This window comes from Bidens hawaiensis, unplaced genomic scaffold (assembly GCF_021521415.1).
Source record: "Bidens hawaiensis isolate Kalapana, Puna unplaced genomic scaffold, B.hawaiensis_p1.1 tig00001461_1, whole genome shotgun sequence".
Classification (NCBI taxonomy): Eukaryota; Viridiplantae; Streptophyta; class Magnoliopsida; order Asterales; family Asteraceae; genus Bidens; species Bidens hawaiensis.
The window spans coordinates 2312283-2338479 of NW_027491082.1; the positions used below are offsets into that span (position 1 = coordinate 2312283).

Here is a 26197-nt window from a genome sequence, read left to right on the forward strand (position 1 = left end):
GAAAATAGTAGATAAAAAGGGGAGTGATCAAACTCACCTTAGATTAAAGGCGAGGGATTAATAATTAAGATAAACGAACTAAAGATTAAGCGAGTCGTCCACTACGTGTCGAACGAGATTAATGATCAGAACCTGAAACTTTGAGATATGATAATATAAGTAAAAATGAACTTAATTCCACTAAAATCGATCCAAACGGACATGTAGAACTCCGGTTATGTTAAATTAAAGATTTAAGCGAGCTGGTACTGACTAAAATCCGAACAGCGAGTCGGAAGTTGGGTTTTGGTCAGTAGCCTTAAAATTTCTTTACGAGAATAAAAGTCTTCTGGACCGAACGTTGAATCCGACCAGAAGTATGAGAAAACGTTAAGTCAAACTTGTTTACTGATTTGCCCTTTAACAAGTTTTAAACGAATTGATCAGTCAACACCCTTGAACCACATAAATTGATTGAAGGTTATTGACTAGGGAATATATATGAATGATTACTATGTTTACAACTTACCCGAAAAGTAAAAGAATCAACAGAAACGACGAGTCAAAGGTTGGTGCATAAGCAAAGTCAACCGAATAATTGTGTATCTTCAACAACAATGCAAAAAACCGAAGGATTTATGAGGAGCGGAGGCAAGTGACGGCTGGGATTAGTATATTAGGGTATGAGAAAAGTTTATGACAGAGATTATGAGGATTGCTCATATAGAAAAACATTAAAACGAACTATTTATGGTTATTTACTCGTTTAAGAAACCGAATCGAGTTTTAATGATCAAATCAACATTAAACTCAGTAAAATTCGTTCTTGGACAAGGGTTAATGAATATAGACATGCATCTAAGCTTTGTGGAATCTCTTGGGGCTTAAAACACTTGATTTATGCCTAAAATAAGCGATTTGGTTGCTAAAAACAAATTATGAAACAAAATAAGCTATTTAATGAGAAAATCTAGTACAATAACTAACAAAATTTGGCTTGGACATCAAGAAAACAAAATTGGACCAGCTATAGCATTTCTTGAAGGTTAAGTTTCGTTAATTTAATCGGAAATAGGAAAGAATTGATAAAATTAGTCCCTGTAGTTCCCGAAAATGCGATTTTTAGCCATTTAAAGCGATTTTAAAGGTTTCTATGGATTATTTGGCATGATTGAAAATTATGGAATTATAAAATAAGTTAAACTAAGTTAAATACAAGTTTTAATCATTTCAAAAGATCCGAATTACATTCTCGAATCGGTTTAAACAAATACGAAAAATCCGAGATGTTACAAAAGTGTTAATACTTACAAAGTATTTTTCACTTTTTAAAAATATTTATTAATATTAATTATTTAACATATCACAATCACTAGCTTGGTCTTATGATAAATGTATATAACTTTCAACTAAATGGTTATGATATCTAGTTTCATTTGAAACATTAAGGTATAAATTGATGAAAAAAAAGCTGTTATAAAAAAAATGTATTTAAAATATCATTTAATGCTATACATTTACTCTATTTTACATCATTTTTTGCTATACATTTATTATCCTCCAGCTTTAACTGATATATAATATAATATATATAACAATATACGTACACAATTACATATACAATTAGTATAATCTTTTATTCGTTAATTGTTAAAAAAAATTGCATGAATATAAAATTAGTATAATATTTTTTTCCGTTCAACGGCCATGTTGCAATGCGCATATCCCATATCGTGTGTGGTTCATCCATTCAAACTGTTCATTAATTGTTAAAAAAAATTGCATGAATATAAAATTAGTATAATATTTTTTTCCGTTCAACGGCCATGTTGCAATGCGCATATCCCATATCGTGTGTGGTTCATCCATTCAAACTGTTCATTAGCTTTTTTTCTTATCCACGTTTCGCGTACGTGGTTCAACGTTTTTATTTATATTTTTCTTTTGGTTTTATTTGTTCGTTTCGTTGTGATAGTTGATTGCATAAGTAAATATTAACTAGATAAGTAAATTATATAATACAACACTAGGTTAGAACCCATGTGATACACGGATGATTAAAAAAGACAACAAAAAGAATGATTAATTCTATCTTTAAATCCTGACATTAATATCATAAACAAATTTGAAATTCACAAAGTTAATAATGGATTTAATCAAAATGTTAAAATGAATTATACTAAGGAGAAATTCTAGAAGTTAAATGTGATTTTATTTAATTTTGACTTATTTTGTTAAAGAAAATTATAAAAATACATGTTATTTATAATAGAAATAATTATTGCTTTAATATAGATATATAGATATAGATTACCATCCAGATTTCAAATAGAAATTAACCGTCAAACACAAAATAGTTCCATGATTTGATATAGATTTGTTCAAATTAAAAAAACTAAATACACCAATAACTTTATTCAAATACATTTATTTCCGGTAGTAACTTACGGACAAAGGAAGGTATACAAAGTATATACGTACGTACAAACACAAATACGTATAGTACAACACCACAATCAATTCCATCTCTCCCCACTCACTCACCACGTCCTTTATTTATTTATTTATAAATAAATTACCACCCAAGAACCCTAATCCCCAAATCACCAATCTCACATAACCCAGCAAAATTCATCAGATCTGGAGATCCTGTGGCCCTTATGTCGTCAATTAAGCCGCCGATTGTCATTCGATCCGTCTGGGATCATAACCTGGAATCCGAGTTTCGTCTAATTAACTCAATCGTCGATGATTTCCCGTACGTTTCGATGGACACTGAGTTTCCGGGTGTCGTTGTTCGTTCTAATTACGAGCTTGTTCGTCACCAAAACCCTAGCGAACACTACTTGCTGCTCAAATCGAATGTTGATGTGCTGAATTTGATTCAGGTCGGGTTAACTTTCACCGACGCTGATGGGAATTTACCAGATCTGGGTTCGGGTTCGGATTCGAATTCGGGTACTGGGTATATCTGGGAATTTAATTTTAAAGACTTTGACCCGGCGCGTGACCAGCACGCGCCGGAGTCGGTGGAGCTGTTGAAGCGGCAAGGGATTGATTTCGTGAAGAATGTTGTTCATGGGATTGACGGTGTGAAGTTTGCTCAGCTGATGATGTCATCGGGGTTGATCTGTAACGATGTGGTGAATTGGGTGACGTTTCACAGCGCGTATGATTTCGGGTACTTGATTAAGATTTTAACCGGTCGGGTGTTACCCGACGAGTTGGGTCGGTTCGTGGAGCTTTTGAAGTGCTTGTTTGGGGAGAAGGTGTATGATGTGAAGTATCTGATGAAGTATTGTGAAGGTGTTTATGGCGGGTTGGACCGGGTGGCGAAGACGCTGGAGTTGGAGCGGGTGGTTGGGAACAGTCACCAGGCGGGTTCGGATAGCTTGTTGACGTGGCATGTGTTTGAGAAGATTAAGGATTTGTGCGCGGGTGGACCGGAGAAGTATGCGGGCGTGCTTTATGGACTAGAGGTTATGTGAAAGCTTTCGGTTATGGTAGATGGTAGTTTGTTCTTGTTGATCATCGTTGTAGCAAATCGTCAGCTGTAAGTTGTGGGCAATTTAATATCAGCTTCGGTTATCTTTATCATCTATGTTATATATAACTAAGTATGCTAAATATACTACACACATATACTACACTTAAATATGAAATGTGAGTTTTAGATTTTTTAAGCAGGAAAAATTGTCTGCAACTCTGCAAGTCAGATTCATATGCTTTCTGATTGATATTTACAGAGTTTCATTTTTTTGGTTGGTAAATAACTCATCTTTATAGCTTATAAAGTATTGATTTTTATAGGTTTTATTGATTGATTCTCTATTAGTATTTCGGTTTGTTTTAAAAGATGTTTGATTAGAGTGTTTTAGGGCAAAGTTTGGTGTCTATATGTGGATTGCAGATTGTGCTTTTTATTATTTGTATCCTATTTGTCGTTTTGATTTCATTAAACCGTATAGTTGAGCATTCAAAGTATGTTATTATTCAGACTATGTGTTTTTCAATTTGTGAAGCATGAAAGTGATTTCTTTCCGGAGTATAGTTTATGAAACGGTATTGAAGTTGTTCGATTGGGCTTTTGCTGATGTGGTGATGACTGTTATATATACATCTAAAGGCAAAACTTACAAATTGACTAAAATATAAGGGTTACCTTCTGTTACAAACTATAACAAGCAGTTATCTATAAAAAATTCCCAAGTCTTGATTGTCTAAATTGGTGGCATTCTTGGCTTGCAAAAACAATTCTTTACTGAGTTTACTCCTCGTGGGCTGCTAAAATCCTTTAAAACAAGCTTTCAGATCAATTTTCAGGCACAACTGTTTGTCTTATTGCCATTAGTGTGATCTCCCCTGTTAGCATAGCAGTATATCATCATGACACTGCAGATACTATAAGGCAACTTTTCCTCCTAACAGGTAACGGTTGCCTAGAATTTGCAGTCATGAAAAACATTTGTGGGCTTTTCAGTATCAGTTTACCTTTGTTATTTGTACTAAGCATTCTAAGTATATTATATATATAGATGTAGATACACACATATATGCATTGAGAGTTTAATATATTCAAAGCAGAGGAAATTGCCTGTGTAAGTTGTTATGTGTATGCTGTAGGGGTAAATGCAGTGCACGAGGCTCCCGCATGCATGGGCCTGGTGGGTTTCGGGTCGACTTGGACCTGATGTACGCATCCTTACCTGGCATTTCTGCAAGAGGCTGTTTCCATGATTCGAACCCGTGACCTTCAGGTCACATGGCTGCAATCTTACTGTTGCTCCAAGGTTCATCACCCCTCTGCGTATGCTGTAAGTGAGATCTATATGCTTTTCTTGTGGATGCTGAACATTGATGTTTACAGAGTATCATCTTTATGGCTGGTAAATAATTCATCTTTACAGCTTACAAAGTTTTGTGCTTTCTTTTTATGTTGGAGGGGATATTAAGCTGTCATTACAACATCATATATAGGCTCTATTAGGATTTCGGTTCATTACAAAAATGATTGATTGGAGTGTGTGTTTTAGGGTAAAGTTTATACTCCATATAACGAATTGCAGATTGTGTGTGTGGGTTTTTTTTTTTTTTTTTTTTAAATTCTGTAAAGCGTTATTGTTGAGCGTTCATGGTAGTAGCAATCAGGGTGGTTTTAGGGGTTACATACATGTACTGATGTACATGAATGAACTCACATGCCCATGCACTGGTAGTAGCAATGTGGTCATGATACTTGCAGGAGGTAATGCTGTCTTTCTGATTGTAAAATTCATTTGAAAATACCAAATGGTTTTAGTTTTTATTGTTTGTCTCCGTGTGCACTTAACTTTACATGTTTGCAAAATATGAATAAACCCAAGTCTGGATATCGTCATGTTATTATTTCAAACTCTGATGATAAACTATGTTAGCCAAATCTTCTATTTCTGCTCTTGATATTTGAAATACAGAAGCTTTTCAATTTGCGAAGCATGAAAACTGGTTTCATGTTGTAGATGCATTTAATTTTCAGACTATAGTTTATGAAGTTGTATTCTAGTTGATTCGGCTAGGCTTTTGCTGATGAGGCGATAATCGTATACTTACATCTAAAGGCAAAACTTAGAAATTGAGTAAAATGTAAGGACTACCTTCTGTTACAAACTGTACTGATGAATAAATCAAGCTTTCACATCAATTTTTCAGGTACACATGTTCATCTCCATATCCTCTTTGTTTAGTTGTCTTGTCGCCACAAGAATATTCTTTCTTGTTGCCTACTTGACATCAACAGTTATTCAATCCCATTAATGTGATCTCTTTTGGGGTTAGCATAGCAATACATTGTCATGATATTGCAGATGCCAAAAGGTGGTTACTTTCCTCCATAATGGCCGCTTGGAGTATCACTAATATGATCCGTATGCAGTCTTGAAGAACTTTGGTTTAGCTGGTATCTAGGTACGCATTTGCTGAAGCTCTATTAGTTATGATTATTCAAACAACTAGTCTTCAAGAAGCAATTGTTACTGGCTTCTCACCTTCATTTTTATTACCATCTCTCCAACAACTACCTAACAATCTTGTCATCGTGTGTTAGCTCTAGTTGGTTACTTGGTTCACTGCTCGACGCTATCAGATCAGGTTATGTGTTGACGTGCTTGGAGCAATTGCAGGGTGCATGACACATCTCAAAGAGTCCCTTAATTTTGAATGATATATCAGTCTTTTCAATACAACCTAACTTATATGTGATGATGGTGAGAAACTGTATGCCTTTATGAGTTCAGTTTGTGCCTTTATCTGGTTGTACAACACTACACCTTGAAACAAAATCTTGTGTCATTGTATTGATTTGATGGCAAATTGATCTCATTGTGTATGCTATAATTCATAAATAAATTTATGCTAATTTTGATATTTACAGTTTTTGCAAGAATTGTGTTTGACTCAACAACCAATACATCAGAGTATCAGACAGATGGGGTTTTGAATTTTGATCCAACTTTTCTCTAGTTTATTGAACTTTTACTTTATATACAACAAATAGGCTGCTGCTACTACAAAACAAGAAGATATGCATGTTCTTTAATGCTCTTATAAACAATAAAAGGCCACAAACCCATCCTTATATTTCCATGGTTCATGATGATTCCCAGCATGCAAAAAGAACACCCAATAGTCAAAAAGATGGAGGATGTGGTAAATCAGTAAATTGTAAAGCCTAATACTCAATATTACCCATCACTCAAGCATGATGTACTGACCTGAAAATTTGTGTGAAGATTTTCTTTTGGTCAATAGTTTCACTCTTCTACATTCAATCCTATCCATCTTCGCATACACGAGTTCAATGTTGTGGGAAGGGTGGCTGAATAAGACAAAGGTAAGCGAGTGAAGGGTAGTCGGAGGCTCGGAGAAGATGAGGGTTGTCATGTCAGGAAGCGGTGTTTTATACGTTATTAGCCTTTAACTAAAATGACATATAGTTTCATACAAAATGTCAAATAAGATGTTAAATAATAGAAATGTATGTGTAACTTGTACATAAATTTTAGACTTTTTATAAAATGTGTTTATATCAAACTATTTCAATAAAAGTTTTCCAAATTTCCTTCACTTAAGGCCATGTGGTATACCCGCATTAGAACTTTGCATAAGATGATGTGACAATAGAATCATGCTCATGAGAATCGAGCACCACTCTTCTTTTTGGGTTGAGCGATACCGGCGAGATGAGCATGCTCCACTCCGCCCATCCTTATGTGACGGAATTTAAACACATCACAGAAAAGTTAGAAGATCACTAAAACACCCTTACAAATTCTGCTGGTGGGACGAAAGATTGATGAAGAAAGGTTTAATCCCATTTACAGTTTTACAACACAAATACAAATGCAAATTTACTCAAATTCTCACTCGAAATTCAACTTACTCAAATTTTATTTCCTTTTAAAATTTTCATACTTTCATTATAAATAAATTCTTTTATAAACATTCTACTAGCCAAACACCCTTTGATATAATTTTTCATAAGTAAGGAATAAGGATGCTTGATGATCATTGACTGCATTCTTTTTATCATCAATGTTTTAGAAAACCAAAATTCATCTTAAAAACTCAAATAATAATAAAAATAACAGTAATACTTTAATTAGACAAACACAAATCCACAAACAAAAGAATCTAAGTTAAGTTAAATACTTGTATTATATAACTTTAAAATAAAACTATTACTTAAATAATTCTGTAATTCACCATTCCCAATTATACACCCCTTCACTTTCTCTCTTCTACGTTTTACCCCTTCCAACACACCCACCCACCATCACCATCACCATCACCACCAGTGTTGCAGACACACAACACCCATCTTTCTTCTTCAATAACCCACCTCGCATTTCAACTTTTCTCATCAATTTCATTGCTTTCTTCAATCTTTTTCAATACCCAGAAAAGCATCTTCTTCAAAGGTAACTCTACATCCTGCTTATTAAATTTCAAGATTCAAGATTCACCCATTAAAGATCTCTTCTTTCTGTTCACAACAAAGTGGGTTTTTTATTCTTCATCTAAAGTTGATTAATTTCAATCTCTAATCAGATTCAATTTGGTTAATTTTGCTTAAATGTTAATAATCTTGAACAAGATTCCACAATCAGTATTTATTAATATTCTGCAGAATTTAGCAGAATATTGGAAGAAGATGCTGGGTGAGCTCATCATAAACAGTCTTGTGTAAGAAATTAAGCATCTTTTAATTATGAATTTGATTTGGTTAAATTGGGATTTTGGTTGAATTTAATTATGTTTGGCTATGGGTTCAGGTTAATTCTTGGATATGCTTATCCAGCTTTTGAGTGTTTTAAAACCATTGAGAAGCATGATGCAGGAAATCCAGAATTAAGATTTTGGTGTCAATATTGGTGAAGTTTCTTTTCACCTTTAACAAATTCAAGAGCTTAAAGTTTGACCTTTTTGGTTGTTTGGTCAACTATTTTTTTTAGGATTAGACCAAACCTATTTTGTTTTGATTATTGAATGTGACATTTAAGTTCCATGATTGAGTTTTAGTTTCTTGTTGCTGTCTTAATCTTAGTATTGCACAGATAAGATAAAGATAGATATCTTATTCAAAGAAAAATCTTGGTCAAACTTTGACCTTTGAGAAGTTAAACTCTTGATTTCTCATTTCAATTATTAAGTTTTGGTTCTTTGGTTGTGATTATACAGGGTCATAATCGCGGTTCTTACAGTTTTTGAGAGAATAGGTGATATATTCGTTTCATGGTACGTATCAAATGTATGCATGTTTTCACATGAGAATTCGTTATAATTTATTGTGTGAAACATGTTTTGTAGGGTACCATTGTACAAAGAATTAAAGCTCGCTCTCATCATCTACTTATGGTATCCTAAAACTATGGTAAAACATGACCACATTTTATTTTATGAAATGCTATATTGTTTTGGTTTCTAAAATTGGAAAGTTTATGCGTGTTTTAGGGGACGGGGTATGTATATAATGCCATGTTAAGGCCATTCGTAGCACAACACGAAACCGATATAGAAAGGAGTTTAAAGGAAATGCGAGCAAAAGCGTGGGATGTGGCGGTTTATTATTGGCACAATTCCTCCGAGTTAGGACAAACCAAGTTTCTCGAAATCTTACATTACTTGGCTTCAAAATCCTCAAGGCCAAGATCCGAGGTACCATTTTGTCCTCGTTTTTTAAGTAAACCAAAGAAAATGATAAGTGTAGATCCTGCCTGGATAATTATCCAACCAGGAGCTACAGTTATCGTTCTTGCTGGCTTGTTTTAACCATCAATAGTTCGACTTATGTGTAACTCAAATCATTTGAACCACTAATTTTCTTTTTTCCTTGTTTTAGGTGTTGCAAAACCATCAAAACTCCAGGGAAGGACATCCACCACCATCTCCTGCAGTTGATCCACCGTTGGTACCGACTGCTCCACCGCTTCCAAACGTTGGTCACCAACCAGTATATCAGGAGGAATTGCATATTCCTGGGTCACCAAGTAGGGCCGGCTTGAATCATATTCCTGGATCACCAAGCAGACCTGGTTTGAATCATATTCCTGGATCACCGAGTAGATCCGGTTCGAATTTGGGTCAGAGAGAACCTGTTTGGCTAAGGTTCAAAAAATCTAGGGGACTATGAGTGCATTGTATGTTGCTTTAAAATGCTAATAATCAGGACACCTAAATTTTGTTAGTTAAACACTTAACCAACAATAAATTAAGTGCTTGTACAAAGTTACTATTGGCATCTTACATAACATTTATATCTTTAACCTTAAAAATTGCATTTGACTACTATTTTTACCACCGCAAATTCCATCCATATATTTTGCTTACAACAAAATGCTATGAATATATACACAAGCAATACTCTCTGTCTCTATGGACCATGATGTGTTGGCGAATATGGTGATAATGTCTCACTAATGAAATATGCAGATCATGTCTTTTTCTTTGGAGACTGGTGATGTATAAATACTCAATTAAAAATTCACTCACTATAATGACTATAAAATGTACCATGTGAGTTAAATGCCACTTAAAAACACTCACTTCAATAGTACTTCCCAAAAACTCATATTAACAACCAAAAAAAAGGATCAAAAGTGGTCCTGCAAAAATAAAACACCACCACCATGAGTGAGGCTCAGCCATGGACCGCCCTTCAAGCCAAGGTCTCAAAGTGCTAAAAAAGAAACTCGTGCAGGCACGAATGCAGCTCCGTAAACCCGGGCCCGCGTGAGGTAATAATGATTATTAACTTAACTGATGCATGCGTTGCCTTCGTATCATTAATTTGCAAAATGATAATATTATCAGGAACGTTTTAAACTCTATGAAGTAAGCATTTACAGGTTAAGCTCTCTGATTATATTGGAAAGAAATATGTCATTCTCTTCTTCTACCCTCTAGATTTCACTTTTGGTAAGCCAGTTTCTCATTTCGTTAATTTTGTTTCTGATATGCAGAGATCACAGCTTTCAGTGATCGTTATGCTGAATTTGAGAAGTTAAATACTGAGATATTGGGGATTTCCGTAGACAGTGGTATGATACTATGATTCAATAACATTTCAATTTACAGTATTTCACTCTCACATTGTGCATCATTTAATATAATCATGAGGGTTTTTTATTATAGTTTTCCCATCTTTAGGGCTGTAAACGAACCGAACGAACACGAACAAGGCCTTGTTCGTGTTCGTTCATTAAGAAAATAATGTGTTCACAAACGGTTCACGAACACTTACCGAACGAGATTTTATGTTCGTGCTCGTTCATTAAGGAAATTAGTGTGTTCACGAACGGTTCACGAACACAAACGAACATAAATAAAATCGGCAGAGCCTCGAGATTGAGACCGATGTATTCATCAATGTAAATCATGAAATCCTATAAACGAATCAAATGAACATGAGCAAGGGCATGTTCGTGTTCGTGCATTTAACTTTCAATGAACACAGACACTTAATCGAATAAATATTTATATTCATATTCATTTATTTAAAAATGGACATTTGTGGTCATTTATGTTTGTTTGTTTAGAATATAAACGAACATAACTGAACAAAGATAGACGAACATAATGAACAAATGTAAATGAACACAAGCAAACATAAATGAACTTAAATGAAAATATTTAAATGAACACAAATTAACAAATATAAAACCTTTAAGCAGATGACCTATCCAGATAGTATTTAAGTATTTTCTATTAATACATAAACGAACATAAATAAACAGACATAAACGAACATAAATGAACGTTCACGAACATAAATGAATGAACGGAACATGTGTTCATGTTCGTTCGTTTAATTAAACGAACACAAATTTATTGTTCATGTTCATTCGTTTATTAAATAAACGACCTTCCCGCCGAATGGTTCACAAACCAATGTTTTAAAAACCGGTTTAAACCGGCCGGTTTAACCGGTTGAAACGGATTTCGGTGAGCAACCTGGTATTTTGTACCTGGTATATGTGAGCGGTTTTATGGAACATCAAACCGGCCGGTTTTCATAAAAAACCGGTTTAAAAGCCTACCAGATTTTTTATGTTTCAGGCCAATTTTTGTTTGTATATGTTATTTATTTCATGTAATTTTTTATATTATGATTATAGGTAACTAAAACTTCATATTTATTATTGTTGGAAATAAAAGTGCTTATACTCTTATTGATGAGGATGACGATAAGAGTGAGTTTTATCTTTTAAGCGATCGTGAAATCGATGCATGCAACACTCCGATTGCATAAATCTATTGTGCACCTTTATTTTAAAAGAACTTTGTTTGAAAATCAAGTGCTTTTGTATTATTTATTGAACATGAATTAACTTTTGAATGATATTTTATTATGAAATCATGTATTTTTTGGTTTTTATTGAGTTAAAGTTGTATTTATACGAAATAATAAGGTAAACTATGCAACCCGGTTGAACTTCCCGGTACAACCCGGTTCAACCGGTTGTACCATTTTTTAGTCTAATCCGATACGATTAAAATGCCGGTTTTTAAAACATTGTCACAAATAGTTCACCAAACGTTCGGTTCGTTTACCGACCTACCCATCTTGCATGGGTTCAAACAGACAGAAAATCCGGGGACCTTGGTGATCTGAATTACCCGTTAATATCCGATGTAACCAAATCTATTTGCTAAGAATGTGATCGTTATATTTGGTCTTGATATATTTTAGGGAATAGCATTGAGAAGGCTCTTTATAATTGACAAAGAAGGCGTTATTCAACACTCCACGATTAATAATCTTGCAATCGGTAGAAGTGTTGATGAAACGATGAGAACGCTTCAGGTAGATAATTACCGCTTTACCCCGTCGTCTTATGAAATATATATAAGAATATAATTTATGGGTGTTTGGCCTAGCTTTTTAGCTTTTTTTTACAAAATAAGCTTAATTTAGTGTTTGCTGTAGCTTTTTAAGCTTATGCTTATAAGCTTATATAAGCTAATTTGAAGAAGGTATTTTAGCTTATATGAAGAAGTTTAGTTGTGTAAGTGTGTAAGAGCATTCCCAGCCCGTTCCCTACCCTATATCCATATATATCATATAATTACACTAAAAAACACTGTATTTTCTATCTCCTGCTTAATTAAATAATAATTTTTATACATTTATCATCATATTTTCTCTCTCTTTCACTCACAACTACTTTATAAAAATATTAAAAAATTATACAATATCTACAGTAAAACCTTAAATTTAACTTTTCCATATAAATTTTCTCTCTCCTCTACTCACAGCCATTCATAAGCATACCATATAATTTGCAAATCCCCCTCACATAAATTTAGGGAACAGATTAAGAATGCTCTAAGTTACTCATTTGTCCTCAAATGGTGTTGGATTAATAATTATTGAAGCAACTTATTTATGTAACAAATTAAAGAATGGTGGATTTAACAACTTATTATCAACTTGTAGAATATAAGCTAATCCAAACACTTAAAAAGAGCTTATCAAATAATAAAAAATAAGCTATAAGTTACTTCAAAATATAAACACAAGCCAAAAAATAAAAGCTAGGCCAAACACCCCCTAAAAGATGTCTTTTAAGTGAGCCAAAAAGGTCTCGATTAATTAAATCATTATAAGACTACTAAACAGGCCCTATACTATACACTATAATAACACTATGCATATTAAAATAAGGCTGAGGGGTGTGGGGGGCTTTAATGGGGGCTCCAACCAATAATATTATGACGTGTGGTAGAGAGAGAAACTGGATAAGGGGGGTGTTGGAGCCCCCGTTAGAGTCTCTGGCCCTGGTGTGGAGGGGCTCCAGCAGGGGCTCCAGCGAATTTTTTTTTATTTTTTTATAAATATATTCAAACAACGTATTATTAAAAAAAACTCATAAATTATTAAAAAAAACACACATTAATAAAAAAACACATTAATATCTAAAAATAAAATAAAAATTAAAGTACTAAAAAAAACATTCTTCTTATTCTTCGGCTTGGTCTTCTTCGATCAACCTCTTTCGGATACGTTCCTTTTGCTTTTCCATTAGCATTTGATCGACCGGATTTAGGTTACTGAAGTCTCTAGTAAAAAGTCCAAATCTCTCATTCGACTTTTTTCCTTTTTGTCATAAGAGACCACCTCCATGGTTTTGTTGAATTTATTGAGGGATTCAACAAGATTGGCGATGTTTACGGCTTCCCCCTCAGCCGGTTTTTTCCCCTTGGCGTCCCTTCCCAATGGCTACCTCCTCGGCGGTGAAGACGTTTCCTCCTCCGCAATGTTTAGGTCGAATCCAACGCGGCAATCCGACCCGGTTGAAGTGCTATACGCTCCAGACGAACTAGTTTTAGTCCGTTTCGGCCTTACTTCCGCATCAAAGTCCGGCGCCACCAGCTCAACCTACTTGGAACACCTTTTCAACCTCTCCCACAACTTTAAATCGTCCCACGTCTTCACCATCCCATACCTCCACAAAAACTCCTGCTTCCACTCTTCGACCGTGAAATTGTAAACCGCCAAATCATCACTGCCACTTGGTCTCATACGACCGCTGTTCCTGTTGAAAAGATTAGTAAACAAGCCGACAAATTTTCTGATTTCGGACCACCGACCCGAAATCATATCGGCGTTCCGCTCTGTACTCCCAACGAGCATGTAGAACGTCTCCCTAACCTTTGTCCAAAAAATCTTGCTCTTTTGGTAGTCGGCTGCAAAATGACTAAATAAATTAGATTTCCATTTAACTTTTTTATTTAACTTTTTTTATTAAAAATCATTTTTAAAAACGTTAAAACAATTACCGCAACGCCGATCCTCAGAAATGACTATCCAAGCCCGACACAAGGCTTCCTTCTCATCCGATGACCACGGAGTGGCTTTCCGTTTCGTCCTCGTAGTCGAAGCCGGTCCCGACCCGTCCGTTGCAACTTGTTTTTTCCGGTGGACGCGTCTTTTTGGTCCCGTAGCTTCACCGTGTGATTCTTGTGTCTCCGGAACAACAAAGTTAGGAGACGGTTGTGTGTTGGATGGTTGAAAACTAGATGATTCTTGCGGCTCCGAATAAAACATCGGTTGGTGCGGTGACGACCATAAATCATCGTCAAGATAATCTGAATCAAGGTTTGTGAACCAATTTCCAGCCATTTTTTTTAAAATAAAGTTGAGAAGATGAATTGATTTTGGGTGAAGGTTTGAAGTTTTGGTATAAAAATGGGTGAAATGGGGTATAATTATATAACAAAAATATTTTTTTTTTGGTTTGTTCGGCTCCCAACGGTCAAAAAACCATCAAAAGTTGTGCAGCCCTCTCTCTTCTCCCGCTAACCGGCTCACGCCTGCATTGTTTATCGCGTTAGCGCCCCCGCTAGCGCCCTGGTGGTGTGGTGTTAGCGCCTGGGGGCGCGAGCGGAGGGGCTCTAGCGCTCCCGTTGAAGCCCCACACCCCTCAGTCTAATTAAGTCTAAGTGTCACATTCATAACTAATCAATTTAATATTTTGTCGAAAATTCTATCATCAGTTTTTAATAAGTTTGATTAAAATATAATGTTGAAATATAAAATAAAGTTTGATGCATTCAAAAACATTATTTATTATAATAAATTGGATTTGAAGGGAGTAATAATATTCAATAGAAACGGTTGCTCCAAACTTGGCTAAGTCTTGGAACACAAGGCCCCTACCCTTTTCAATGTCTTTCATTGAAAGAGAGACCCATCCACCCCACCCCTCATTTATCTTCCATCCTTTTCTAAGAAAGCAACATCAATATCCATGTTTTAGATTTTTGTAGAAACTAACCGAATAAGGTAAATATCAAACCAGATTGGACTAGAACATGCTATAATTGGTTTTGTTTTTGGTTCTATAGTGTTTAAGAAACTGGTTTGGTTCTACGGTTTTTGGATGTTTTTCACAAGCAAGTCCAAATAAGCTAACACACCCACGGGATGGAGTGCGGTGTTAAAGACTAAAGAGGTTCAAAGGCATATAAAATGGTTATAGGCGATAGAGAACGGTGGCCAAACGTTGTGTTTGTATCTTTCCATCATGGTTGATTGACATTTTACGTTGTTGTCAGTGTTCACATGTTCTCAAATTTTGCTAGGTTGACGTTTGTAAGTTGGTTTCATACGTTAATGATAGTATACACATCTTGTTTTATTGAGATTATGAAAGCGTACGTGGGGGAGAATACCGAAAGTAAACACCTTACTACAAGTTATACAATGTCAAATTGTTTAGTACAAGCTCCTACTAAGTTTTTACTTCATGTCTTTACAACACATTATCTTTCGGTAAGACATGCAATTTAAACATTGTTATGCCATCAAGGCCACTTATTTTGATACACTCATCGCTAATGGAATTGGGTTAGAATAACTTCTATACACTGTAAGTCTTAACACAAAAGCATTATTTATGTTTGTCTTTACAACAAAGTTCAACATACAATATTGTTAGTTCATGCTTTGATAGTTAGACTCGATGTGCGATGTGCAATTACAATCAAGATAATTTACTATGGAAAGAAGACGCGATATAGACTAACGCTTTATATCATGTATCATTGTATTCCCGTTATTATATATGACACAACTATTAACTTTAAATCTTTAATGATAATTAAGTTACGTGCATGACTTAAAAGTAGATAAAGTGGACTTAAGACCTAAGAGTGTTTAATGTGGTGTCTAACGCTCTTTCCATCCGCCAATATAATTCAAAATCTTCTTAAATCTTAACACATACCACCGGTAACCGGTTTCCCATACTACAAAACATCTTCATTTTTTTTCCTTTCGTCATATTATTATTATTATTTAAATCATAACACAAAATGAGTGTCAGTAAGCTCGCCACTGCTCTAACTGTCACTTACGCCGTCGCCGCCGTCTTCCTCCTCCTCTTCATCCTCCGCCGCCGCCGCCGCCAAACTCCCAACTCAACCACCAAACATTTACTCCATCTCTTCTGCTTAAAACCCAAGACCCGGGTCGAACCATCCGGAGCCCCGACCCAAAACCCACCAGAGGATCCGGTTATCGACGTATTCAAGCTGTTGGAAGCAAACGGTCCGTCGAGGATATTATGCACTATCAAAGAGGATGATAGCGAGTACATTGAGTCAACGATGTCCGGCGATGACTCCGGCGAGGTGTTGCCGGAGACTGAAAAGGTGACGACGTTGAAAGTGTTTCTTGAGTCGGAATTGGCGGCGGATAGAGCTGACGTGGCGGTTGAGGGTACGAGGACGGTGTTGTCGTCGCCGTGTGACTCGCCGATGTTTTTTACGCCGGTGGGGTCGCCGCCACGGGAGGAGGTTGGTTCTCCGGTGACCGGAGATGGGTGTGTCAGTGGGCCGGTGAAGAGCAGTTATGACAGGTAAATTGAAAAGTGTGAGCTGACTAGTCTTGTACTGTTTAATAGATATTATTAATTTGTATGTTTTATATTTGGATTATTTTATTTTGTTTTAATTGTAGTTATATTTCTATTTTTTAGTGTGTACATTTTCTCAGTTTATATATACTAAATTTTCATCCTTTATTTTCTTTAATTTTTTGGTTAGTAGTTAATCACTTAATTTGGATTTGCACACTATTTTTAAATAATTTAATACTAAGAAAACATTTTTAAAGAGTTTTTGTTTAGTAATGATTAAATAAAAATAGATTTTTTTTTTGAAAAACAAAAAAAAAGAAACTATATTTATGTGGGTACTTGGCTAAAAGATGGATATCTGTTAAACAGTTTAGTTTAGAACTTTTTAAAAATAATTTTACATTTGAAAGTAAATATTTGATAAATATTGGACTTGCCAGAGTTTTTATAATCAATATAATTGCATCAAGTTTGGCATAAGATAGTGTTGGACCAAAACATTAACACTATATTAATGTTTTGTGACAAGACCATCATCGGCCACGAAAAATTTCATAACTGGTTTAATTTCTAATTGAAGCTAATACCGGAATCAAGCACAAGAAACTAATCCCGTTCGTACTTGTATTGATTCCTTTAGACTTGTCCCGCTCAAGAGGGCATGCACTAAAGTATGTGGGTTGGTCTGTGTTTTTTTACTTATAGCGCCTAAGCTTCACCAACTTGTTTTTTTCTCATAGCAGGTGATTCTTAATTCTATTGAATTTCACTACATTGGCATAATCATGAAATGACCCAATTCATATAGATCTAAGAATCTAACAAGTTTGTGGTCTTCCTCACTATGTAAACGTCAATCACCTTACCCCAATCAGAACAAGCGTTCACTAAGGATTTAACATATGTTTGAGAACCCAAATTTTTATAAAATGATATATTTACATATGTTTACCTTTTTTGGAACCCAACTATTCCACTTCAAAATAAACGGAGTAGATGAATTGGATATACTGAACAAAACTTCTTCATAGAATCCACTGAAAAAACCTCCGGAGGGATTGTTAGGCCAAACCCAACGATCCGGAGTATTAGAAAAGGAAGCTTGTTGCACAAAATATAAACATTCCGAAAATTCTCTAGCTTCATTTTCGGATAAGTTCAATCGCTTCCAATGCCACTTCCAAACCATGGCGTTACCAATTCTCTCATAATGCGAAATAATTAAGCATCCCTTATCTCGTTCGTTTAGAAACAAATTAGGGAAAAGAACTCTATGAGGTTCTTGAGCTATCCAAGGGTCAATCCAAAACGGTTATCTTGTCATATGGATACTTCACTTTACAATTCAATTCATTTACATGATTGCTTTTAGTATTATTATATTTTCATATTAATTTTTAGTTAGTTTAATTCAATTTTGTGTTTATATTTTTATTTTAATACAGTGTTCTTTTCAATAAATACCTTTTGCATATTTTACTTTTCACTTACGAAATTTTAAAATATAATATTTTCTTAAATGCCGAATATATAATTACGAAATCTTTCTTTTTATATACATTAAGTATAGGTTTCGTTCAAAACCATCCATGTCAAAATATAATATACTTTTAGCATATTTTTTTCATAACATAATGCTGCTCTAAATTTCGAATACACCGTTGTCATGTTAGCATTTCTATGTGCGCCTCGATATAACAAGCTCCCGCAACGCGTGACCATAACATAAGGTTAAATATCTTCTTTTTTTGGGTTAATTTTTTATAAAGACAAGCTTAATTAACTTTATCTTTTATTAACATTCCTATTGTGCACGCGGGTTTACATATATCAACGTTTCCGACGCAACGCGCGAGGATGCTTACTAGTTATTATATATAAAACGTATCACTTTTATACAAGATTTAATATTCTTATATTAAGTTCACTATTTTAAAAAAGATGATCATATGTACATTAAATTATATATAATCAATATGATGCTTGGTATTAAGGCCTAAGTGATGTGTTTAATTGCAAAACAAAAAATAATAAAAATATTTATAACATGGGTCTAAAGTAGAAATCCCAAAGTAGAGGGTTGCCTTAAGCTTGCAATCACCGTCGGTGACACCAACCACTTACGCTCTAACTTAGAATCATAATGATGGATTTTGAAGAAAAGTCGAGGGGCAACGCAGACTAAAAAAATCTTGTTTAGGGGTGTCCGATACATAAAAAGAAAGAAAAAAACAAAAATTGCCTTAAAAATGTGTTCATCAAGAAAGTTGAGATGTGCGTGAGCTATCCCGTAACCTATGTTAAATCCGCCCTAGGGTGCATTCAATTTTCAGTACAAGTAGATAGAAATTGAAGTTCGTTGGACCCGTCTTATATTATTAAATATTGACTTTTTATATAAATAATCATTGTAGCTTGAACCAGTAAAACAGTCGCTTCATTAATCAACCCAACTATTAAAGCAGGTAGGAAGGACATCTAATCAGACAAGAAGCATAATGTATAAATTGATTGATTATGTAGACAAAATACAATATAGATTGACTAGCAGAAAGTATTTAAATGAGTTTTGAGTTGAATTAAACTTTTGATAAAAATTATATGTCTGTATGTATACACAAACATGTTAGGACTAAAATATGTGCCACTGTGCCAGCTTATATTTTATAGGCGCCGGGTTTCGAAACTCATCGTTTGTTTTTTATATTGTTATTCGTCAGTTTGTAGATTAGCCATTACTAGTTTTTAAACCCACAACTATAAACAATGAATAAAGAAAAACAATTACCAAGTATTTTTCAAGGTCACATTCAGACAAGAAGCATTAAATTTTCCCCAAAAAGCAGTTTGAAGTCATCAATCAAATGCATTTTCAGCAGCATACCAATTATTTGTAAGGAAAAAATTAAGCTATTTCTTTGACTAGCCTTTACAAAATTTGAGTAGAATCAAACATCTATTATAAGATATCCTAAACTAAATCAGTTAAAGTTAGAAAAATGAAAAATAACCTGCAGAAATGTGATTGCAAGGGAGCATAACCGGTCGCTTATATTCATCGGAAGCCAGTCCTGATACGCATATCAAATTTTGAACATCAGAAATTGAAGTGATGTGATGTGATGTAATGTATGTAAGTACCTACGTACGTACGTATGTATGCGTGAAGCAAATTACATATGATAATCACAATAAATACAAGTAAAATACCTCTATATGCACGATGCACTGCAAAAGGACTTGAACGAAAATACATGAAAAATAAGGGTCACACTGCAACTTTGTAAGGGTCTAAAAAAAACACTACTCACTAACTCCACTTAATATTAAAAGTTTTAGATTGATTTTGTGCTAAAGAAAACATAAAGTTCTTACTCAAATCACTAGGAGCTGTAATATTTGAGGGTTTAATCACGAACCACCACACAAGATATATAAAGTATGCATGGGCAGATAGAACCAGAGAGCTCAATTGCGTTTTGAGAAGGATGTCACGGTCATAAATAAGTAGTGGCTAAAAAGGAAAAACATATGTAAACAAGTTGAGCAACATTGTTTATAAAATAAAATGAAATGAAACGGTACCTGATTTCATGACCGAGACACAGCAGAATCCGCAAAGCATCCACTAGGGCTAAATCGTTCCAACATATTCCAGAAACTATCTTTGGCAAAAAGAAGTTAATAATAACTTGTTTTATAATCTGAAATGACGAGGGAGACGACCACATCTGCTCTGAGCTCTAAGTATCTCTTTGGTAAAATCTTGATTTCCGGTAAGCAAAAGACCATTCAAGATCCGATTAAAGGTGAACCTTCGAGGGATAAATCCTCTATCCACCATTTCTATCAGCAGTTTCCCTGCCACCATCAGATCATCGGATCTCTTCCTTCCAAACATCCCACTTATTAAAACATTGTATGTATCCAAATTAGGCAAGCATTCACCACCACTCATTCTCTCAAAAACCTTCAAACTCTTCTCAATTTCACCTTCGTCACAATAATACCTTATAATCACATTGTAAGTTTGAACATTCGGATCACATTCATCACGTTTCATCTTATCCAAATACTCAATCGCCCTATCCATCTTTCCAACATGACACAACCCTCTAATTACTACATTGTAAGTCGTTGCATTAGGAGTATAGCCCTTGTTCAACATCTCCTCAAACACCAAAATAGCATTCTCCACATTGTCTTTTTTGCATAGAACTTGAATAAACGCATTGTAAGTGGCAACGGACGGAAGTACCCCTAACCCAATCATTTCATCAAACACTTGGCGGGCCTTTTGAATCTCACCTGCAACACCAAAACCATGAACCATAGTCGTGTAGGTAACAACATCCATTTCACATTTTCTTCTTTTCATCTCTAAGAAAAACTTCCAAGCTTCTTTTATCTGACCCGCCTTGAAATACCCATTTAGAATCACATTATACGTTTTAAGAGTCGGCTCTAAACCACTCTCCACCATCTCCTTCAACACTTCCAAAGCCCTAGGCGTTCGCTTAATCAAACAAAACCCATTCGCAATAATGTTATAACTAATCGTATCAGCTCTAAATCTTCTCTTCAAAACCTTAAACAAGTTATAAGCCATTTCAACTCGTCCCGACTTGCACAAAACATCAAGAAATGTGTTGAAGCTATTCAAATCTTGTTGGCAGCCGTACTCATGCATCGACAAGAAAACTCTAACCGCTTTGTCGGGTTTTCCAGCGGCTATGTAACGCTCGGTTATAATCGCGAATGTTTTGGGGTTTGGGCCAAGTCTTCGTTTCTGCATTCGAGTAACAAGCGCCCACACCGTCTTGTAGTTGCGCAAACGAGCGGCAATGTCAATGGCATGATCAAACGAGTCGGCTGAGTGGGTATATGTCGGGTGGCGTTCAAGGCGGTTAAAGAATTGAATGGCTTTGGGGCCATGGTTCCATAGGCGTTTTAGGATCTTGTTCACCAGGTCTGGTGTCCAGCGGACCGAGTTTGTATCTAAAGTTTCTGACTTTAGTATGAGGTTAGATATTCTGGTGGCATCATCCTCTGCAGCAGTGGTGAACTTGTGAAATGATAATTTGTATCTTACAGAACATAAAATAGAGATGGGATTTCTTATGTGAAGCTTGTGGTGAGGTGAAACCATTTCAAATGATTAGTATTTGTTACACAGGCATTTGGTCGAACACTTGGCATGCATACCTAAGCTTTATAGCAATTACTAAAAAGAACCACCTTTATATGATTTCATAACAAAAGAAACATGCTTGCTGCTGAGTTTGTCAATCTTCTTTCACCACCGATCACAATAACAGCAAATGACTAGTGTTTGTTACAGGCGCATTTGGTCGAACACTTGGCGTGCATACCCGGTTAACTCCCACAAATTCCAGTTTTAGTTTCCTGTCACAAGTGGTGTTCTCGGGACAAACGGATAAATGGATTTTATCCGGTACTTTTACGGTTTTGTTTATCAAGAAAGCATTATTTAATGCTTTCGGCTCAAGTGCTTTGGTTATGAAGGGAAGTAATTGGGTTAAGAAGAAAGTCAATATATAGTGGTGTGGCAAGGAGAGATGGATCACATGGTTACCAAGGAAGGTCTAATGGTTAGAAACATTCCTTTGGATTCGGCGATTCGGCTAGTTGTCAACTATGTGAAGAGGCGGCCGAGAATGCTAGTCACTTGTTCATCAAAAGCCCGGTTGCAAATCAATCTTTGTGCAAAATTCCCCATTTTCGTTTTTTGGTTCGAGATATTCTTAGTTTCCAAAACTCGGCTCATTTATGAAAAGAAAGAAAATAAAATTTTCTCTTTTATCTTTTCTTTTGGCATCATCTCTTTCGTTTTAATTTTCTTTCTTTCCTAATCTTTCGAATTTGGAAAAATACAATTTTTCTTATTTTACTCCTTATTTTCTCTCCTCTTCCCTCCTTTTAATGAAACTCGGGAACACCATTTTTATATTTTCCTTTCTTTTCCTTTCTTAAATGAAACTTGAGAACACAACAAATTTTTTCCATCCCTCATTTTCCTTCCTTTTCCTCCTTTAAATGAAACTCGAGAACACAGTTTGATGCATAATAAAATAAACCTAAATCTCAATTCCTATACTAATCAAATGACAAATCACAATTGAGGGTTCAAATTTTTTTCCCACTAAATAAAACAATTTAATAAAATACAAGCTAAATAAAAACCAACTATATCAAATTAAATCAAATAATAATTCTGATAATACCCCATCATTTGGTGTGGCGACAAAGGTGGTTTAGTTTCAAAATGATGGTTAGGGTTCAATCCTCCGTAGTGGTGGTTTGTAAATATATATACGATTGTGCAGTCAATAAAATTAAAATACATATTATATAAAGCGATTATTATAAATATTAATATATGTTCCATTTTAATAAACATTTGAGATGCTTAAAATCGCAAAGTAAAGTAGAGAAGAAACCAAAGAGATGAAAAGTAACAAGAAAAAAAGTATGTAATAAACTAGAAGAAGACAAACGTGACTTTTGCTGGAGAAAATGCGAAGTGTCTGCTTTGATCATGTGGACACAATTTCTGTTCTTTTGGAATACTTTACAAAGAAATTACGTGAAGACCAACGAGTCAACGCTTGTATTTTGGCAACCAAGACTTGAACAAAAGCATCCGATACTGATCTATATAGAGATATCTTGCAGATTCAAAGGCCCGTACAGATCATCGAAGAACGATGTTACCTGAACCGATCAAGGATGCCAACTCCTCATTCATACTGCCAGACCAAACATGTCAACGTCTTACACTTGAACAGATTGCATTGGCAACCAACAACTTTGATGAGTCATTAGTCATCGGCCGTGGTGGATTCGGCAACGTTTATAAATCTCTCAGCAACTTCGGGTCATCAGTAAACGAAGTCGCCATTAAGCGGTTGCATTCTGAATCTAACCAAGGAACAACTGAATTTGAGGTTGAAGTTAAGCTCCTTTCCACTCTGCGGCATGGTAATCTCGTGCCGTTGATTGGTTATTGCAATGAAGGAAAAGAGATGATCTTAGCTTATGAGTTTATGCCAAATGGGACACTTGAAGATCATCTCCATAGAGATGAAACAGAGTTATCGTGGTTACAACGACTGAAGATATGTATAGGCGCTGCTCGTGGGTTAGACTACCTTCACTCGGGTACGTCAACTCAACACGGGATGATACACCGAGACGTGAAGAGCTCCAATATTTTGTTGGATTCTAACTTTGCAGCTAAAATTTCTGACTTTGGATTGGCAAAGGTGGGCACAATTAGTCAGACACAAACTTGTCATGTGAGCACTTTAGTTAAAGGAACATTCGGATATATGGATCCATGCTATTTCTATAGCGGAAAATTGATGAGAAAATCTGATGTTTATGCCTTTGGGGTTGTCCTTTTTGAGGTGTTAACCGGGAAGAAAGCTGTAGATTCAACTCTTGATGAAGATCAATTAAGTTTGGCGGTTTGGGCTCAAGACCTATTCAAAAGAGGAAGAATAGTTGATATTATTAGCTATACACTGTTGGGACAAATCCCAAAAAAATGCTTGAAAGAATTCGCAAGCGTGGCAGTCCAATGCTTACATTTTCAACCAAAACAACGCCCTACGATGGCGGAGGTTGTGGTCAAGCTCGAGTCTATTCTGTTACGAGAAAGAGAAAGAAACGGTTTTGGTGTTGATGATGGAAGATTTATTAACAAGGTAAGATATTTTTTCACCAGCAAAGCCGAGTTGATGCCCGCTCATGCAGAGGAAAACAAAACTGAAATCATTGTGCAGTATATTAAAAAATCTATCAATCGAAAAATAAGAACTTTCACATATGATGAAATGGGAAGTGCAGCCGGTGTGTTCTTTGGATATTCGCGTCAAACCGTTTACGGAGGTTGGGTCGATGAATTTACATATGCCCCGACAGAACCTGGTGTTGGTTTGGCTGTGTACGTTAAGACTAGGCATATCGGAGCATCTAAGTTAACTTGAAATAGTCACCTTTTTTCAATCTAAGAAAAAAATGAATTTTAAAAAAGTTTACTATATTTTTGCATATATGTTCAGTTAGTGCAAGTTTATACATTTACTGTATTTTTTATTTGCAGCTGGATCTCAATTCTGAAGAGTTTAATCACCCCAACCTTGCCAAACTCTTAGGGTATTACTTGAATGAGCAAGATCTGTCTTGTGTTTATGAGTTAACTCCGAGTTTAGATAAACTTCTTTATGGAGGTGAGAAAATCTTCTAGTTGGAATTTCAAATAATTCTATGCACTACGATATCACAAATGGCGTTAAGACGTTGAGGCATAAATAATATGCTTTGTGTATGCAGAAACATGTACGACTTCACTGTCTTGGGTTGCACGCATGAAAATAGCAGTAGGCGCAGCTGAGTGCCTGACTTTCTTGCATAAGAATGGAGATTCAGTGCGTAGCCAATTTATGACCGATTGTATAATGGTGGATGCGGTAAATAAGACAATATTTAGCACGCTTGCATTTCACATTTCAACGTAGCATTAACTTTACGATCTTTATACATATACCTCTCAGGATTATAATGCTTGACTTAGGGATTTTGAGGAGGACGAGTCATTTTTATATACACATTATTCCTCGCCTGAGTGGTTTCGATGCTGAGCAGATGCATTGGACAGTTTATTTGACGTAGGACATCGTCTCACGAATGGTATTTTCCTGCTTTGAAACTGGTTTTTTGGTTTTGTTGTCAAAGTTTATGATCATTGCTTAACACATTAGCTGTTGGAAGTAATTTCGGACTCCAAGTCACAAGTCGGTGAACTTGAAGGATCAATATTGACAAGCCGGTCATAGTAGGGGTATGGTACTAAACTCGGCTTACGACCTTAATTTATTATGTTTGGCTTATTTTATTATATGGACTAATACAATATTATTGGGCTGAGGGGGTTTTGTGGAGGTAACCTTAACTGGGCTAGGCCCATTAGGGTACCATGATGGTGGCCATGAGGCTCCCTATATAAGGAGGTCTCCACCTCCTTATTAAAGGTTGTTGTTCTCAATAAGAGCCACCACCATAACCATTTTTGTGTCTGTAAACAAGAGATCCTCGAGATTTCTTAGCAGTCACCTCCACACCCCCAAAAACCATTGCAGATCTCGAGCTACCGGAGAAGAAGATGAAGTCGTGGTTCGTTTATCTCGAACACCGAGGAACATCGTCTTGGATCAGGTCAGATTCATTTCATGTTTCTACATTGGCGCCATCCGTGGGACCGCAACGAACTACCCTTCGATTTTCGTCTCGGTTCT

General features: G+C 35.5%; 2 protein-coding genes and 2 pseudogenes across 3 annotated transcripts; 3 read left to right on the top strand and 1 right to left on the bottom strand.

The window, feature by feature from the left end:
* Positions 1-2537: 2537 nt before the first annotated feature.
* On the top strand, positions 2538-3487 carry LOC143576940 (putative CCR4-associated factor 1 homolog 9 pseudogene; annotated as a pseudogene).
* A 4662-nt stretch (positions 3488-8149) lies between these two features.
* On the top strand, positions 8150-9807 carry LOC143576950 (putative HVA22-like protein g). The gene is made up of 6 exons (XM_077060924.1): positions 8150-8199; positions 8289-8387; positions 8695-8751; positions 8824-8887; positions 8968-9171; positions 9356-9807. Exons 1-6 carry the CDS (start codon positions 8168-8170, stop codon positions 9644-9646), a joined length of 747 nt encoding a protein of 248 aa, XP_076917039.1. The 5' UTR covers positions 8150-8167; the 3' UTR covers positions 9647-9807.
* Positions 9808-19894: 10087 nt separating this feature from the next.
* On the bottom strand, positions 19895-22283 carry LOC143576961 (pentatricopeptide repeat-containing protein At1g74900, mitochondrial-like). Of its 2 annotated transcripts, XM_077060936.1 has the most exons (3): positions 20570-22283; positions 20463-20538; positions 19895-19948 (listed from the first exon to the last, which is right to left on the bottom strand). In XM_077060936.1, exon 1 carries the CDS (start codon positions 22024-22026, stop codon positions 20575-20577), a length of 1452 nt encoding a protein of 483 aa, XP_076917051.1. In that variant the 5' UTR covers positions 22027-22283; the 3' UTR covers positions 19895-19948; positions 20463-20538; positions 20570-20574. The 2 variants fall into 2 exon arrangements, with proteins under 2 accessions (XP_076917051.1, XP_076917047.1); XM_077060932.1 differs by having other exon boundaries at positions 20463-22283.
* Positions 22284-23552: 1269 nt separating this feature from the next.
* Positions 23553-24890, top strand: LOC143576976 (putative serine/threonine-protein kinase PBL22 pseudogene; annotated as a pseudogene).
* Positions 24891-26197: the final 1307 nt, after the last annotated feature.